Raw genomic sequence first — 17,789 nt, 5'->3', positions numbered from 1 at the left:
AGGCCCGCCGTTGTGGTGGATGGCGGTGGGTACGAATGGGTGCCTTTTACGAGTTATCCTCGAGAAGAAACGCCAATCGACCAAAAAGGGGGGAGAGCGAGCGAGAGAAGAGAACAGAGAATTTCAACGCGCCAAAGAAACAAGACAAGAAAAGGCCACCGGCGCCGACCACATCAGCCAACACGAACGAAAAGAGAGAGAAAGGAGGAGGAAGAGAAGAGAGAGAGAGAGCAAAGGTAATAATAATGATAAGAAAACATCAACGACACGAAGCGGCATGAAGAGAGCAACAAACAAACAGACAGACAGACAGACAGACAGACAGACAGACAGGCACACACCTATCATGAGCATCCGTTCGACAACCTCACATTCCAGGGGATGGGAAGGGAGCAGGTAGGCATGGCAGAGAGAGAGAGAGAAAGGAAGGGGTCTATGATGGCCACACACACGCACACGGAAACTCGCACCTTTTCTCTCTTACTCTCCCGTACTCCTCCGGTGCGTCTCGTCGAGGCTGCCCACCGTAGATGTGCGCGTGGTTTGCGGTACGGCGAACGAAAGAGACATACAGCCGGTCCGCTGTCTTGTTTTTCGTTCTTTCATTCGGTTCTCAAGGTGGAGTCAGTGATCATCAAATGAGGAGTGCGGGAGGCGGGGAGAGAGAGAGAGAGAGACATGGGGCGCAAAGCAAAGATGGCTTCACCTAAAGAGGGGAGGGGAGTGGCAGGAGGTACAGGAATAGAAAAAGAGAGAAAAACGCAGGAGCGTACAACACAAGGGCACACACCCTTCTCCTATAGAAAGAAAGCACCAAAAGGGGCGGCAACTACTACCGCTACACCATCATCACCCTGCGGGATGTCGTCACGCCGCCGCTGCGTGCTGACATAAAGGACCTCCTCTCTCCTACAGAATGAGCCAAAGAGAAAGAAAACAGACAAGTAAGAGGGAGGGGGAGAAGACAGAGCGAAAACACGCCTAATGGCCCACCATAGCACACCCGCACAGACTAGTGTGGGAGGCAAAAAGAGAGTAGAGCGAGGACAATACACACACGCGCGGAGAGAGAAGGCAGTACACACATAACGTGTAGTACAAGGGCGAGCGGGGGGTAGGGGGGAAGGGATTATCGTGATGAGGACGATTACCCCTTTCAATACTTTGCTAAACGGTGGGAAGAGGGGGGGAACGGGACCCGACTGGGCCTTTTGTTTTCCAATGCGCCCGTTTCACCACGAACAAGCTAACGAGCATACGCATACACAACTGCACTTCACCTGTCGCTGCTGCACCATGGCTAAGCTCTGGTCATCTGAGGCGAACCACCGGTCGTCAAATCGAGCCATACGTCTAACGAGTTCGTCGCGTCCTTCCGCGTCCCCTCCTCGGACACGCGTTGCGCGGCAGGCGCCAGATGAACTCGGGTGAACTGCGCACCTCGATCCAAACAAGCCGCGTCCAGGGTCCTGCTCGAGGGCGGAGGCAGTGACATCTGCTGTGCAGGTAACAGGGAGTGGGCTACGTGCATGCCGGATGAGCCTGAGGAGGAAGCGGACCGGCCTCAGGTCAGGGCTTTCTGAGATCCAGCACCCTGCCTGTGTACAATGATTCGTGCTCCGTCGCTTCAAGCTGCAGGGTTCAATAAGGTGGTGTGGAGACTCTCCACACTGAAGTCTGGGGGCGCGATGGTGTAACTGCAGGTTCTCTCGGCATGCACTCGGCATCTGTGCCCCATCAGCCCATCGAATCTGATGTAGAAGACATCGCATATTTCGTAAACACGCACCCTGTGGCTGATTCGCATGCATCTCAGCGCATTTTTTCTCGCTCATCCCCCTTGCTCTTCTGGACTCTGGGTGCTTTGTTTGGATACGATACACCATGCCAGCTGTGGTGCACGGCGCTCGCACTAGTGGATCTTGGCACCAGCTTCATGGCGACCTTGCTGTCTGGGGGAGGAGGGCTCGCCGGTTCCTCCTTCTGCCTTTATCGATGTCAAAAGTTGGAAGTGTCTGGATGGCATGCCCGCACGCGCAGCCCCGGGCAGGACGCTGACGTGAGCCTGTGGCAGCAGGGGCATCCTGTCCGCCCCTGAATCTGCACGACCTTGACAGGCGTGGGTGGGTCAAGCGGAGGGGGCCCGTAGGCACGCATGCGCCTGCGCAAAAAGCACTCATGGCGTGTCGTCCTTGGGGGGGGGGGGGCACCGATGAGCACACGAGACGGGGGGGCGCCCGTGCAACGCGCAGGAAATGTGCGACATCGCACCACTGCACACAAAATCGTATCAGTGGGTAGATGCGTATATCTCTTGAACTCTCGACTCGAGTTGGGGTGAGCAGGTACAAGCATGATGGTGCCCGAACGTCTCTTCGACGCAGCGCCAGCGCAGACCTTTCCGCCGCGGCCAAGAGTCTGCAGCCGTACCCTAGAGCAGGTTGCAAAATGTTGGCTTTCCCGCAAAGAGTGCAGTACTGGACCCTGAGGCCACAGTGAGGTGACTGACATGATCAGCGGGACGCAACACGAACAATGACTAAAAAAGAAAAGTGGCGTCGCTCACAGACACACAGCCATAGATGAGAGGAAGAGGGGGGAAAGGAAGACCGAAAAAGAGGAGCTCTCAGTCATGAGCGTCGCGACGGCAATAAGAACGAAGGAACGGCAACAACAGCCACGAGCGTGGGTGCGCTCTCGTCGGCAGAGCAAAAAAAAAAAGAGTTGCCATCTAACATCCTCAGCAAAAAGGAAAAAAGGAGGTGAGGAAAAGGGGAAAACAGGGAGGGGGTCAAAATGTCCAAGTACAGGCTCAGTCTATCACCCAACGTTACTGCGAGCACGGATGCGCGTGAGCCGGGTAGAAAGAGAGCAGCGATGGCTGGCAGTGCTGCAGGCGATGGAGGGGCTGGCGGTCTATCGTTTTGCGTGTGTGTGTGTGTGTGTAGCCCTACATAGGGGGAAAAGAGGGAGGCATAACGATGAAGCCAGAAGCAAAAGAGATGACACTACCGGAGGAAGTTGTTGAAGAGGAGGAAATGCCGGAAAGAAGAAGGTCGGTACCCTCTGTGTAATCTCTGTGACGCGCTCCCTCGCTTCTGCCGTGTCCGGGTGCCTCACAAGCAAGAAGGGGAGGGAGGGAGGGAAGGAGGGAGGGGGAGGAGTGGGACAACAGTGCAGAGCAAAACAATCTGAGCGAGACGAAAGAGGTGAGAAAAGAGAGCGACGAAGGCTCACGCAAGGCATCCTCCCCACCCACCCCCCCCCCACACACACACACAAAAAAAAATATATATAAATATATAAATATAAATATATAAACCGAGAGGAGAGAGACGGGGCGGAGGGAGGGGGAGGGAGGGAAGAGAAAAGGAAAAGATGAAAGAGAAGAGCGAAATTACCGATACAGGAAAGAGAGAGGCGAGAGAGAGAGGGAGAGAGGGAGAGAGGGAGACAAACCACAGAGAAAAAAGCAAATGCAGACACACACACACACACACAAATACAGCGAGACAAACAAGCAAAAGGCGAAGAGACAGACATGAGACACAAACACAAGTCATCCTTCGCAACCAGTCGCAATGCATAAAAGAAAAGAGAGAAATCAGCAACAAGACATCAAAGCCGCCATTCCTGTGCGCACACCGGTCACTCGTACAGTCGCTCACCGTTCGCCCCACTGTCCTCACTTAAGCGCTGCTATGTTCTTTTTGGGGGGGTTGCTCGTGTGTGCAGCTGCCAGAGCTCATCTGCAAGGTTCCTCTAGGACGTGGGCTTCTTCGAAGACGCCTTGGACGACCTCTTCGATCCGGACGACGACAAAGATAAGGCCGCGATGGACGATACCTTGCTGCTGCCCCGGGTAGGCGTCGCCTTATTATTGGCAACCTCCTGCGAAGCGTCCTCAGTTACATTGCGGTCGCGCACCTCCATCTCTAGAGTTGGTTCCGTTATATCAGGCGCGGCGTCTGCCGTGTCAGAAAGGCCCGCACTCGCCTGTGTCGCGCCGGCCGACCTATCCTCCGCCTTGCACTGGCTGGCCTGCGCCAGCTCCAGGTCCACCTCGGCCTCATCTTCGGCGCACTGCTCAAAGGGGCCACGTACAGTCAACTCATCGTAGTCCTCTCGTAGAAGCTGGATCATGATGACGGACGGGCGGTAGTTCGGGTGCGCCTTCACCTTATTGGTGAACCCTTCATCCAGGGTGCCGTCAGCGTAGTAGTAGTCCTCCAGCGTCTGCTTAATTCCCATGCCGGAGATCGGTACCGGATGAGCAAGGCGCTGCTCCAGATCGTACGCCGCCTGCTGCTGGATCGTGTTGAGGGGCGAAGTCTTCTTGAACGTAACCTTCTCGTAGAACATGGAGAGGGCAGAGAAGCAGCCCCCGTTGATGAGGTCCTGCAGGCATTCATCGTCGCGCTCCCCATTGTGCTTCACAGTGAAGTCAATTAGCAAGGAGCCGCAGCAGGCATCAATGTCGAGCACGTAGCCGGAAGGGATGTTAAGCAGGGTCGACACGTCCTCGCAGAAAGCGGAGATCATCTCGTTGTAGCAGTCCGCGTCGTTGAGAATCATCCGCCAGTCACCAGACATCTTGCAGTGGAGACGGGTGTAGCAAAAATTGGGGCGCTTAATGGCCAGCGTAATCTCGCGCGCGCCGCGGCCGCAGGCATACAGATCGGCAATGCGAGACAGCGTCGCGTGGTGGCGGCGCTCGGCGTCCGCTAAGAGCTTCTCCAGCTGCATCAGCTCCTCCTCCTCTTCCGCCGTGAGCATCGGCTTGTTGCGCAGCTGCTCGGTGCGGTTCTTGAGCTCGGTAATCTCCTTCTCTTCGCGCTCCTTTCTGGCCAGTAGCTCCTCCATCTCCTCTGCGTCGTGGCGTATATTGGCGTTCATGACGGAGTTGCGCAGGCAGTCCACTTGGGTGGTGCTCAGGCGGACGTAACCCTCCTCATCCTCCTCAGTTATGGGGCCGAAGTTGATAACGACGGCATCGCGCAGAATGAGCTCCTGTACATAGCGACCCTCAGCGCTCGAGTAGGTGCGCTTGTGGAAGACCGTGTCGATCGGGTACGCCTCGAGGGGCATAATCGGCTTTGGCGAGTCGTCGATTCCAAGAATGACATTCTTCATCTCCAGCATCTGTACCTCGATGGAGGAGATGCCCAGGCGCATGTCGTTGATCTCGCGCAGCAGCACGCGCTGCTCCTGCTGCTCGGCGAAGCACTTATTGACCGCAATCTCCTGCTGACGGGCAACCTCAGAGCAGGTGATCTGCGCGTTGATCCAGGCACGCAAGCATTTGTCGAGGGTGGCAAGGTTTCTCGCGTTCGAACTCGCTGCCGCGACGGAGAGGGGGCCGGCAGGGGCCGGGGAACGGGTGCGTGAACGACGTCGCTTCTTCGCCGAATAGGGGCCCTCCACATCCTTGCCGGTGCACATCACAGTGATCCTCCTGCGACGCGTCAGCGACATGGGGGTTACAGTGCAGTCCCAGCTCATCACGCGCTCAAAAAAATCCGGGAGGCACACCACTGCTTGGATTTCCTCCCACGTGGTGACACTGTCTTCGTAGAGGATGAGCATCACAGAGCGCATCACACCGAACACCTCGGGGGTGGGGAGGAATGAGCTACGCAGGTCAGCCCACTCCGTCTGTGGAACCTCACGAAGAACCTGACGGGCTTTATCGAGGTTCTCCAACGTCTCCGCCAATTTATCGCAGTTAGTCGTCTGAAGCTCCGCTGTCTTGTCGCGCGCGGCGAAGAGGCGCCGCGTCGCAACGCTTTCCTTTGCACATACCTGGGCGAGCTCCTCCCGCAGCGCCTCGCGGTTGTGCCAGATGTCCATCTTATTGTCCTCCTCAGCCTTCTGGCGAACCGCCGCCTCGGAGATGGGGTCCCGCGCCACCGTCGCCTCATTGACCGCATCAAAGAGGACGACCTTGACGGTGCGCGACAATGGAAAGCTGACCACCTTGCCAAGGGACAGCTTCCACTCTTTGACCGGTGCCATGCGCTGGAAGCCGACGTAGTCACCAATGTGTAGGTCGGGGCAGCTGCCCGGCACCACGGTGCCCGGCAGAGCCGCCTCCTCTGCGCCCGGGACCGCCTCCTCTGCGCCCGGGGCCGCCTCCTCTGCGCCCGGGGCCGCCGCCTCTGCGACCGGGACCGCCTCCTCTGCGCCCGGGACCGCCTCCTCTGCGACCGGGACCGCCTCCTCTGCGCCCGGGGCCGCCTCCCCTGCGCCCGGGGCCGCCGCCTCTGCGACCGGGACCGCCTCCCCTGCGCCCGGGGCCGCCGCCTCTGCGACCGGGACCGCCTCCCCTGCGACCGGGGTCGCCCCCTCTGCGGCAGGCATTTCCGAAGGGGAACGGTCGTTAGACAGATGTTCAGACATCGTTGGATTCGTTTGTGCGGCAACTGCGCGCGTATGGGCGCGGAGTGTTTGTCTCCGTACTTTGCCTCTCTCTCTTTTAGTGAAGAGGGGGGGAGTGGTGCTGATGCGGGTGACGGTGATGAACGCAGCGAGCGAGCGTAGATTTGTGTTGGGGGGAAAATATATAAAAAAAAAAGAAAATGAACGACCAAGCGACAAGGGAGCGGGAGGGGCTACGGAAATGATGTCAGACGAGGTGTGCGCAAGAGTGAGACTGTGGCTATTACAGGAAGAGAAGAACACAGACACGAGGTGATACACCTGATCGGAAGTCAGGAGCAGTGTGATTCAGCCACCCACGACAAGCGGTTAGAGAATTGCGATGGCGATGACAGAGGTAGTATTCGGAGGCGATGGTAGTGGTGGTGAAACAAAAAGGGGAGACGGTAGGGAGAGGAAAGCGGGTGAATGGGGGGAGTAGTGGCAGCGGAAGAGAAAAACAAAAAGAGGAAGGGCAGTGATAACACCGTGTTTCACGGCAGTCATCAGTAGCATATGAGTGCCGCATACGGCGAAGGGGGCACAAAAAGGGCGCCTCTTGCTACACCAGGCATCGATTGCAGCGCACGAGAAACATGTTTGATCGAGCGATGACTTCGTAGCATGCGAAGATGAAACCGCCAGTCCAGCAAAGGAAAACAAAAAAAAAAATAAAGAACCAAAGAAAAGGGCATCAACCGAAAGACGAGATGAACAGCCTCAATCCGCCATCCCCCACTTTGCGTGCAGGGCCCTGTCTCCTTCTCCACCTCGTGGGGCGTCCTTGTGGGAGCTCGCTCTGTACGTTTGAAGCGAAGGAGGGGAGACTGCAGTTGTTGCTTCGTTTCGGTTTGCTTGCTTGAGGGGAGGGGGAGGTCTTGTGTTGCTGTTGACCTCTTGTTTGCACCGATCTACCCTAAAGGATGCAGACAGTCGTGTACGTCATCAGCCTAATGAGCATACTACCCCCTCCCCCTCCCTCTCACGCCTCCCTTGATGCAACAGACGAAAATGGGAGACCAGGAACAAAGGACGGCGTGAAAGCACAAAGGCGAAGGAGACGAGAGAAAAAGAGAGGTAAGATAAAGAAGGGGGAACAACACAAAGCCCCATCGGAGACACACAAGTGCGAGTACCGTGCGAAGGCGAAGCAGAGTAAAAGGGGGAGGGAGGAACCCCGATGAAAAGCACACGCCGTGACACACGCATGAAAGTCCACAGAGAAAGAGGAAGAAAGAGCTGAAGAATCTATTCGACACCCACCTACAGCTGCGGCAGCGGCTGCAACTACTCGTACAGCGTACCTCAAAGGAAACGACGCAAGAGGCACCACATGTGACTTTCGCCTTAGACAGCAAATCAAATGGAAACGAAAGAAAAGAAACGGGGCGAGTCATGCGAGTACGGTGGATGTGGCTGCGTCCTACATGACAGTGTCAAGCGCACATCTACGCGCACGCCACCCCATCAGTTGTCCCTCACCCCTGACAACCCCACTACTGCGCAGAAGCCGAGGAGGGACCGAAGTAGAAAACATGGCGGTTAAGCAGCTGTGGGGCGTTTGAGGGAGACGTGCGTGCCTATACGGTCGTTGGAAGGGTGGTGCCGTAAAACCCGAAAAGATGAAAAGTCGATCACGAGTCCGGGGTGGGTGCATTAGGGGAAGGGGGAGGGGGGGGGGGGGGTGGCCACGTGCGGTCGGCAAGCAAAAGACAAAAACAACACGACGCCACCAGCTGTGAAAAGAGAGAAAAGAGATAGCCCAAGTTGGGCACACACGTACATACCATGCGTGTAGGCTCACCACCTCCCGAGACAACCGAACACGTCAGCCGAACGGAGGAGAGACGTGTCCACATTGATACATCATGGGTGGTGTCGTGTGTCGCGGGAGTTTATTTCTTCTCGCTTGCGCGCTGCGCCATCTCGGCCTGCTCCGCCTGTTCCATGTACATATCACGCTCACGACGGGCATCGGCGAGGGCCTTTCGCAGGTATGTCACGGTGTCCTCCGGTGCCACACCCTCCCCCGACACAAGATGCTCAGTCCGTCGGCGTGAATGGCGAGATCGGTTTTCACTTGTGCTGCAGCTTGAAGTAGGGCGGTTCGCCTCCTCGCGGGGGATGTACAGCGCCCACACCTTCGGATAGGCATAGTTGTCTACCAGCAACGTCGCCCTCTTCAGTGAGATTCTCAGCCCCCGCACGCGGAAGCGCACGACGAGGCTGCCCAAAGCGATGTCCTCCACAAAGACCCTCGACACATCACTCTGCAGCACATTCGCCGTGTCCTCCTTGAAGGCCTCCAGGACACGCGTCGGGTACGCTTCCATCACGATGCCCCAGTTAACGCCGTCGAAGTGCTTAACCATCACTTCCGACACAGCAGCAGCAAGAGACTCCGCCATGTCGTCATAGAGAGCCCAGACATCGCTGTAGGAGTATTCATCAACTTTGTGGCGCAGCTCCTCCTCAGTCGCCGTCTCCGCATAGAGAACGCTGAAGTGCACCAGCAGACTCACCGCGCTCACAATGCACTCCGGAATGTGGATGTCCTCCAGGGTAACGCCGATGGACTTGGCCGTGTCAGCGCGGAAAGCACCTGCCAGCTCCCTTCTGTGCGTCTTTACGATCTGCACCCAGAGCTCACCTTCAAAATTCACACTCAGCGCAACACGCTTGTATCCTTCCGGCGGCTCACTTTCGTCGGCAACGTCGACAGGAATGACTTCCTCGGGTTGCATCGCGGAGCTCCTCGAGACGCTGCCTTCACCCTCGTCCTCGTCGCCGCCGCGCACTCGCGCACGATACAGCGCCATGAGCTCAGGAAAATCATACGCATTGACCCTCTCGTTGATCTCTTCGCTCTCCAAGTTGCATCCGCGCACCTTGTACTTGACGATCAGGCTGCCGATGCGCATGTCCACCACCACGACGTCCGATTTCACCACGTCCACGGAGTCCGCAACACCCTTGCGGAACGCGTCGCTCGCCTCCTCTCGACAAAACTTCAGTACAAGGTCCCAGTCGTGGCCACTGAAAACGCGCTGCAGCTCGCAAGACTCTCGTTCGCCAGCACCAGCCAAACTGCTCTTCAGAACGTTTGCAACGCATGGCCGCATCTCGTACAGCACCCACAACTCCTCGAACGGGTGGTCCTTCAGCGCCTTCTGGATCGTCTGGTAGTCCTGCACCAGCGGGTGCGTCACGCTCGCTCCGAGCACAATGCCGTCATCCGACTTCTCCATGTTGATGTTTTGGACGTCAGCCGGCCTAATCCCCAGCGCGTCCGCAACACCCTGCGCGAAGGCCTCACACATCGCCTCCTGCTTGATGGACCACACGTAGTCCCAGTCCGTGCCCTCGAACCCGCAGTCCTGCAGTGTCGTCGTCATCTCCCTCTCCTCCTCCTCGCCGACACGGTAGTGGTCCCACACGTTCGGGTACGGGTACGCCTGCAGTATGTGCTCCGTGTCCTCCTCGCTCGCGTTTGCGAAGTTCACCGTGTAGTCCACATCCATACCCTCATCCGTCGTGCGGATGTCGTCCACATCCACATCCTCCGGGTGCACGCCTATGGCAGTGGCCGTGTCCATGCGGAACGCCTGCATCACACTGTCCTTGTCGTTCGCGATTACGCTCGCCCAGTTCAAGCCGTCGAAGTGCTTCGTGCCATGTGGTGCCTCATCCTCGGGGCAGTACAGCGCCCACAAGTGCTCGTACTCGCACTTGATCAGCTCCTCCTGGATCAGCTCATCGTCCTGCAGCGGCGAGTGGCTCACCACGACCGTGGCGACCAGCCCGGTTGACTCCACCTTCGTGCACACGCTCACCACGTCGTCCTCCAGCAATTTCAGCGCGCTCGCCGTGTCCTTACGGATTGCCCCCACCACCTCCTCGCCCCTGCTCTCCATAACAGAGCCCCATTTATCACCCTCGAAGTAGATGACGTGCTCCGTTTTCACCACCTCGCACGGGTCATACGGACGCGTCTCGTACAGCACCCACAACTCCTCGAACGGGTGGTCCTTCAGCGCCTTCTGAATCGTCTGGTAGTCCTGCACCAGCGGGTGCGTCACGCTCGCACCGAGCACAATGCCGTCATCCGACTTCTCCATGTTGATGTTTTGGACGTCAGCCGGCCTAATCCCCAGCGCGTCCGCAACACCCTGCGCGAAGGCCTCACACATCGCCTCCTGCTTGATGGACCACACGTAGTCCCAGTCCGTGCCCTCGAACCCGCAGTCCTGCAGCGTCGTCGTCATCTCCCTCTCCTTCTCTGGGACTGCGGGGCTCTTGGCGGCTGCGCCCTCGTCGCCACCGCGCATGCGGCGACGGTACAGAGCCATCACCTCAGGAAAGTCGTCCTCCTCCACACGCTGTGCAATTTCGCTGTCCTCGCACGGCGGGTCCACAATCTGGTACTTCACGATCAGGCTGCCGATCTCTGCGCTGATGATACTCACGTTGTGCTTCGAGACACCCATCACACGCGCCGCGTCCGAGCAGAAGGCGTCACGCAGTTCCTCAGAGCAGCCCTCAACAATGATGTCCCAGTCTTCGCCTTCGAAGCACCGCTCGAGGATGCCAGACGCGCCTTCGGCGTCACGGCAAAATCCGTCTGCGTTCTCCTTGCTAAGGGGTGTGAGTGGTGCATCCTCGTAGAGCGCCCACACACGCTCGTGCGGGTAGCGGCCCAGCTGCTCCTGGATGAGCTCCTTGTCTTGCAGCACCGGATGTTGAATGTTGAGGCGCACGATTAGTACGGTGCCGTTCTCAAAGCTGGTCTTAATCGACGTGATGTCGTTCGGCGTCACATCGAGCGCGTCGGCCGCGTCGAGCATGATGGCCTCTTCGAGCTGCTTTGGCTGTGTCTCTATTACCTTGTTCCACTCTTCTCCCTCGAAGCCGATCTCGTGTGACGTCGTCTCGAGCTCCTCCGGGTTGTATGGGTGATCAATATAAAGCTCCCACACGGGCATGTAGTCACACTCGGCAAGCTTCTGGTTCACCCCCGCCTCTGACTGCTCCTTCGGGTGCTTCACCTCGAAGGTGGTCAGTAGGGCCTTCTCGTTGGTCTCGAAGACGATGTTCGTAATATGCTCGTCTGTCAGTTCTAGAGACCTGCAGGTGCACGTGCGGAAGGCGTCCTCCAGCGACTTCCTCTTGACAGCCAAGATGTACTCCCAGTCGTCGCCATCAAAGCCGACCTGGTGCGAGGTGGTGGTCCAGCCCTGGTCTGGGTCCTCAACGTAGAGCTTCCACACTTCCTCATATGGGTAGCGGCTGAGCTGCTCCTGCAGAAGCTCTTTATCTTGGAAGACGTGGTGGGTGACGGTAGTATGTATGAAGAGAAACTCCTTGGTGCAGTTGGCCGAGTCGATGCGCACGTCGGCCAGCTCGACCTCGAGCGCTGTCGCCGTACCCTGCCTGAAGCACTCTTCCAGTTCCTTGCGCTGTGACCCCAGCACGGTCGCCCACCCCGGTCCCTTGAAGCAGACCTCATGCGTCGTCTCCGTCACCTCCGTCGAGTCCCACGGGTGGTAGCCGTAGAGCTCCCAGACCGGCTCGTATGGGCACGCGGTGAGCTGCTTCCTGATCTCCTCCTCGCTCAACTCCGCCGGGTGGGTGAGCTCGAAGTCCACGATGAGGCTGCCCAGCGTGTACTTGGTGCTCGTGACGTGTTCCGCATCTATATGAAATAGCTCGGCGGTGCAGTTGACAAACGCCTTCTGCAGCTCCGGCATCTTCTCCTGCACGACGTACACCCAGTCGTCACCGTCGAAGCCGACTTGGTGCGACGTTGTCACCCAGCCGCCTTTCTTTTCCATCCCATAGAGCGCCCATGTCTTCGGGTAGCCGTACTTCAGCCGCATATCCATTACCTGCCCGTCATAGCACGCCTCGTTCATCACGTTGTAGCGCACTACGAGACCCTCCGCGTTGGCGCGGACAGACTTAACAATGACATAGTGCCTGTCTGTATTGAGAGCATCAGCCACATCCTTGGCGAAGGCCTCCTTCACAGCGTTCTCGTGGGAGGCAACGACTTCCTCCCAGGCAGTGCCGTCGAAGGTCCTCTGGTACTTGCCCAGATCCTCCTCGTCTGGGTACATCTCCCACACGAGCGGATACGGGTAGTCCTCCACGGCCGCTTGCACTGCCGCCTTGTCGGATGGGCAGTCGAGTACTCTGTACTCCACCCGCAGCATGTACACATCCGCCGTCATCTCCTCCACAATCACCTGCTCAGCGCTCACGCCGAGGGCGTCGGCCGTGTCCCTCACAAACGCCTCCTCCAGCCTCGCGCGGTGGTTTGCCATCACAAAGCCCCACTCGTCTCCGTCAAACATCTTCGGCAGCATCCCTTCGAGGTTCTGCAGCTCTGGGACTGCAGGGCTCTTGGCGGCTGCGCCCTCGTCGCCACCGCGCATGCGGCGACGGTACAGAGCCATCACCTCAGGAAAGTCGTCCTCCTCCACACGCTGTGCAATTTCGCTGTCCTCGCACGGCGGGTCCACAATCTGGTACTTCACGATCAGGCTGTCGATCTCTGCGCTGATGATACTCACGTTGTGCTTCGAGACACCCATCACACGCGCCGCGTCCGAGCAGAAGGCGTCACGCAGTTCCTCAGGGTAGCCCTCGACAATGATGTCCCAGTCTTCGCCTTCGAAGCACCGCTCGAGGATGCCAGACGCGCGCTTACCGATGCTGCGTGTGGGCGCGCTCTTCTTGTTCGCCTCGTATAGGCTCCACGTAGCAGGGTAGTCGAAGTCCTTCGCTGCCTTATGCATTGCATACGAGGACTGGCCCTTTTCACGAGCAAGGCCATACTCAACGGTCATACCCATCTTTCTCGTATTAATGCTGTGGATTGTCACGCACACCTGGTCGACTCGAGTGGCGACAGCCACATCTTCCGTAAAGGCCTCGCGCACCTGCTCCGGTATCCTTTCGTTGATCGCCTCCCACCCCTCTCCGTCAAATGCCTGGGTAAGGTTTTGAGTGCCTTTAGACTCCTCCGCCATGATCATCTGGTACAGTGCCCATACCTCCGGGTAGGGGTATTTCCGGGTGCTCTCGCGCACCTCGTCGGCACGCTGCTGTGAGTCACCAACGTTGTAGGAAACAAGCAGGCGGTTCTGGTCAGTGTCCATAGAGCGAAGGTCGACCTTGCAGGGCGCAGACTTGATGGCCCTCGCCGTATCTATGCAAAACGCCTCCGACACCTCTGGTCGCGCCGCACGCAGCACCGTCTCCCAGCCGTCGCCCTCGAAGCTCTTCTGGTACGCCGCACCGACGACCGCCGCCACGAGGCGGTCGTACAGCGCCCACGTACTGGGGTAATGGTAGTGTTCCGCCTTGGAATCAACCTCGTCGTCATCCAGGGTGCAGTGGGCCACGGCGTAGGACGCCGTCAGCCCGTTCTCGTAGCGGATCTCGTCGGGGATCACCTGCTGCGGCGCAACCCCGAGCGCGTCGGCGGTGTCCTCGATAAAAGCCTCTTTGATCGCTTCCTCGGCGCCAGGCATGATGTCCGCCCACCGCTCGCCGCAGAAGCGCACGTGGTGAATCGGCCCCACTCCATCCAGCCCGGCCAGCCGCTGGTACAGGCCCCACACGGCAGGGTAGGCATAGGCGTCCACCCGCTTCTGCACTTCATCGGGATTGCAACCCGTGCTCAGCATCGAGTAATCCACCGTTAGGCCCTCGTCTGCGTCAGCGCGAATGTCGTGGACAACGATCTCATCCTGCGGCGCACCAGTCGCAGCGCTCGTGTCTTCCAGGAAAGCGGCCTCAATCTCGCCACGGTGCTCGCTGGTTATGCCGGCCCAGAAGTCGCCGCCAAACTTCATCTGATGCTCCGGGCCCTCGCCGATCTCCTCGTCCTCGTCGTCCTCCTCGTAGAGCGACATGACTTTCGGGTACCCGCACGCCTTCACGCAGCCCTGCAGCTCTGCGTCGGTGCGCTGGCCATCGTGCTGGACCGAGAAGTCGACGAGGAGGCTCCCGACCGTGAGGTCGTCGATGGAGATATAGTACTCCGGCACCATCAGACACGTGGCAGACTCCTCTGTGAAAGCAGCCTCGATGGCGTCGCGCTTGCGGTCGAGAACGCGCTGCCAGTTCTTTCCCTCGAACTTGCGCTGCAGCTTCGATGTCGCCTCGGTGGCGTTGCGCTGGCGCTCCTCCAGAATGTCCTCATCGCTGCGTAGCGTGCTGTGGGCTTCGCTGTCGCTCTGCTTGAACATGTCCTCCTCAAGGGCCTTGTCCTCGCGCTCCTCGTCATCCTCTCCCATCGCTTCCAGGGCTTGCTGGTGGCGCATGAGGGCTGCATCCAACATTTCGATCTGCGAGTGGCTCATGGTGTAGCCCTCCTCCTCATGCCCCTGCAAGGTGACGGCGCCAAAGTTACAGACGATATTCTTGCGAAGCACGATGATGACGCGGTCCGTTGGCTTCCATGCGTAGAAGGCCGGACGAAGGTATTCCTTCCCCTCGCAAGCGGCAAGGCTCTCGGCGTAGCGGTCGTTGGCGGAGATGCGGTGGTGCGGGCGCGAGACGGTGCTGCCGTTGCTGTTTCCCTGGTTGCACACACGCAACTGATCATCCAGGTCGTCCATGAGCTCCTGATACTCCGCTATGCGCTTCTCCTGCTCCGCAATTTGCTTCAGCACGCCACGAAGCTCTTTCTGGCGGGCAATCCTCTCCCGGTTGACGTGGTCCTTCTGTGACTGGGCCTCGCCGCTGTCAAGCTGAGCCAGCACCCAGTAGTAGATGGGGCCAATCGCCATGCTACACTGCATGGCACGGTCGTAGCGAAAGCTCCTCTTGCTCACGCACTCCTGCAGAATGTAGTTACGGCGCTTAGAAGAGAGCTGTTGGTTGGGGTCGTAGCTGGTGATGCGGCGCTTGAAGTCGAAGTCGCGCAGCACCCGCTGCATCTGCAGCCACGTGCGGGCATCGTCCTCAGAGAGAAGCAACATCACAGCGCGAATTATCACCAACACCATCTTAGGTGGCATACGGTACGACTTTAGCTCCTGCCAGTAGCAGTCGGGGATGCTCTCGACGTCGTCGCGCGCAGCTTCGCGAGCGGCCTTCGACTCCGCAACGTAATTGTCAACCTCTCGGAGCCGCTGCATAATTGCAGCGCGGCGGGCGCGCAGCTGCTTTGTAAGGTCCGTGGACTGGTCAATGCTCTTCTGGAGGTCCTGCTTCACCTGGGCAATGCGCTTCATCAGCTCCTCGGACTCTGGGTTTGCCGGGGTGTCGTCCTCATCGTAGTATTCAAGCCGCTGCTTCTCCCACAGGCGGATCTCGACATCACGCAGGTACGGCGGCGTCTCTACGGAGCCCAAGGTCCAGTGCAGCTTGCCATCCTTCATGTGATGGGTAACGACTGCGACGAAGTCACCCACGCTGAGATGCATCAGCGCATTGTCGTCGACAGTGGCGGAGGTCATTGTCGTTGAAGAAAAGTGTGGGTGTCAGTGGATTAAAAGTGGTGGTACTTGACAGAGAAGCCAGAGGAGACGAGACGCTCTCAGGGAAACAAAACGAAAAGAGGGCGCGCGTGCAAACCTCCCTGACTTCAACGATGAAGAACGCCAAAACAATGCGAAAGCAAGAAAAAGGGGGAGGGGAGGGAAAAGCCAGCAAGACCAACGTCAGACACGCGCGCGCACAGGTGGGGGGAGAACGCCAGAAATGTGAAACAAGAAAACGAGTGAAAATATAGAGAGGGGGGGGGGGCGCAAGAGGAACACAGGCAGAGGACAACAGAAGAACAATCCCACGCAAGCAACGGTGAGGTGATATCACACGCACTGATGCACACAAGAGAGAGAGAGAGAGAGGCAAAGACACAAAACTGCGCGCTCAATCAAAGGGTAAACGCGAGCGGACCTCTCGAGCACCCAACAAGGGGGAAACAACAACAACAACAACAACAAAGAAGTGAAATCAAGTCGGAAAGGAAAGAGACAAACGGGGAGATGCTGACGTGTCTGGCAACGGACTCGACACTGTGTACGAGCACAGGTACGTGTGCGTGTGTTGGTCCGCTTGGCTACGTAGTCTTCCCTCTTTTTCTGGCCGTCTTCTTCGCAGAGGCGCACCCACACACACACACACACACAGACACACGAGCAACCGAAATTCAAGCAAAAAAAAAATGGAGAGTAGGAAGGAAAGGAGAGCCCACTTCGCCGCCAGTGCCGGCGTAGGAGCAGAAAGTAGAGTGTAGCGCTCAATAGGCGAACGTATGCGGGACTGCCTATCCTTGCACGTGAGAAAAAGCAGCGTGTGTGCGCGCTCTAGAGTGAAATGAGGGGAAGGGGGGAGAGAGAGAAAATTGTCTGTGGTTGAGTAGCGGCAGCAGAAGTCCCCCGTGAACACTTGTACTATCGAAAGTGAGCCGTTAGGCAGCACAAGCAGAGAGAGGAAGGAAAGAAGAGGGGGTGGTCGAGCCCAGGGAGAGAGGCACAGAGATGATGATAAACGCCCTGCAGTTTTTTTTCTGCGTTTCTCTTGACGTGTATGCGAGTGTGCCGGTGGAGCGGAGAGGAGCGGAAAGCAATCGGCGATGTGGAGGGAGAACGGAGGAAGGACTACGTGAGCGTGAAAGGATAAAACACGGAACGTACGATGTAAACGTGCGCGCCTTCTGCATGTACGGGTAGGGGAGGGAGACCATACAGCAACAGCGTACACACACCCACTCACACACACACACACACACACACGAAGAGAGCAGCGAAGAGGGGGAGGGGAGAAGAGGAGCCCTGAGAGAAGAATGTGAGACACCCAGCAAAGAAGAAGAAGAAGGAGAACAATGCCGAAGAGGGGTATTGTGGCCGCAAAAAAAAAAAAAAAAACAGAGAGGGGAGAGAAGGTGGAGAAGTACAACGAGTAGAACACGCAGCCGACGATGCAAAGGTGGCAGAAAGTCAAAAGAGAAATGATAGCGACTCCCTGGCGAAGGAAAGAGAAACTAATTGTGATGAATGCCTAGATACGTCCAAGAGGGGGGAGGGTGTGCCCTGCCTCTACTGAGCGCTTGGTCGCTTGCTTCTTTCTGGTTTGCTCAGCAACGCACTTGTTATTTTCCTTCTTGAATTTGTTTGAGGGAGCGATAGGGAAAGAGATAAGAATGATGGGGAAACCTGTACAGCTGCGTCACGTGTGCTCTGTATTGCGGTAGTTATGCAGCGTGCGGTTGGGCAATGTGTGTATGGTTAGTCGTTGAACACAGTAAAAGGAGTGCGAGCAAGGAGAGAGAAGGAGAAGGGAGAGTGAAGGAGCAGAAGACTGACGAAATGGACAGTAAAAAAATCCCACAGTAGGGAGGAGAGGTGTAAATCTTT

At 57.7% G+C, this 17,789-nt stretch overlaps 2 protein-coding genes across 2 annotated transcripts; both read right to left on the bottom strand.

Annotated features, from left to right (window-relative positions):
• Positions 1-3,762: 3,762 nt before the first annotated feature.
• LBRM_26_1880 (conserved hypothetical protein) lies at positions 3,763-6,399 on the bottom strand (the record flags this gene model as incomplete). The annotated part of the gene is made up of 1 exon (XM_001562368.1): positions 3,763-6,399. The coding sequence occupies one exon, from the start codon at positions 6,397-6,399 to the stop codon at positions 3,763-3,765; it is 2,637 nt and encodes an 878-aa protein (XP_001562418.1).
• Positions 6,400-8,312: 1,913 nt separating this feature from the next.
• On the bottom strand, positions 8,313-15,887 carry LBRM_26_1870 (putative mitotubule-associated protein Gb4; the record flags this gene model as incomplete). The annotated part of the gene is made up of 1 exon (XM_001562367.2): positions 8,313-15,887. The coding sequence occupies one exon, from the start codon at positions 15,885-15,887 to the stop codon at positions 8,313-8,315; it is 7,575 nt and encodes a 2,524-aa protein (XP_001562417.2).
• Positions 15,888-17,789: the final 1,902 nt, after the last annotated feature.

This window comes from Leishmania braziliensis, chromosome 26 (assembly GCF_000002845.2).
Source record: "Leishmania braziliensis MHOM/BR/75/M2904 complete genome, chromosome 26".
Lineage (NCBI taxonomy): Eukaryota > Euglenozoa > Kinetoplastea > Trypanosomatida > Trypanosomatidae > Leishmania > Leishmania braziliensis.
The sequence above is the reverse complement of the archived record's forward strand: the minus strand, read 5'-3'. Positions and strand labels throughout refer to the sequence as shown.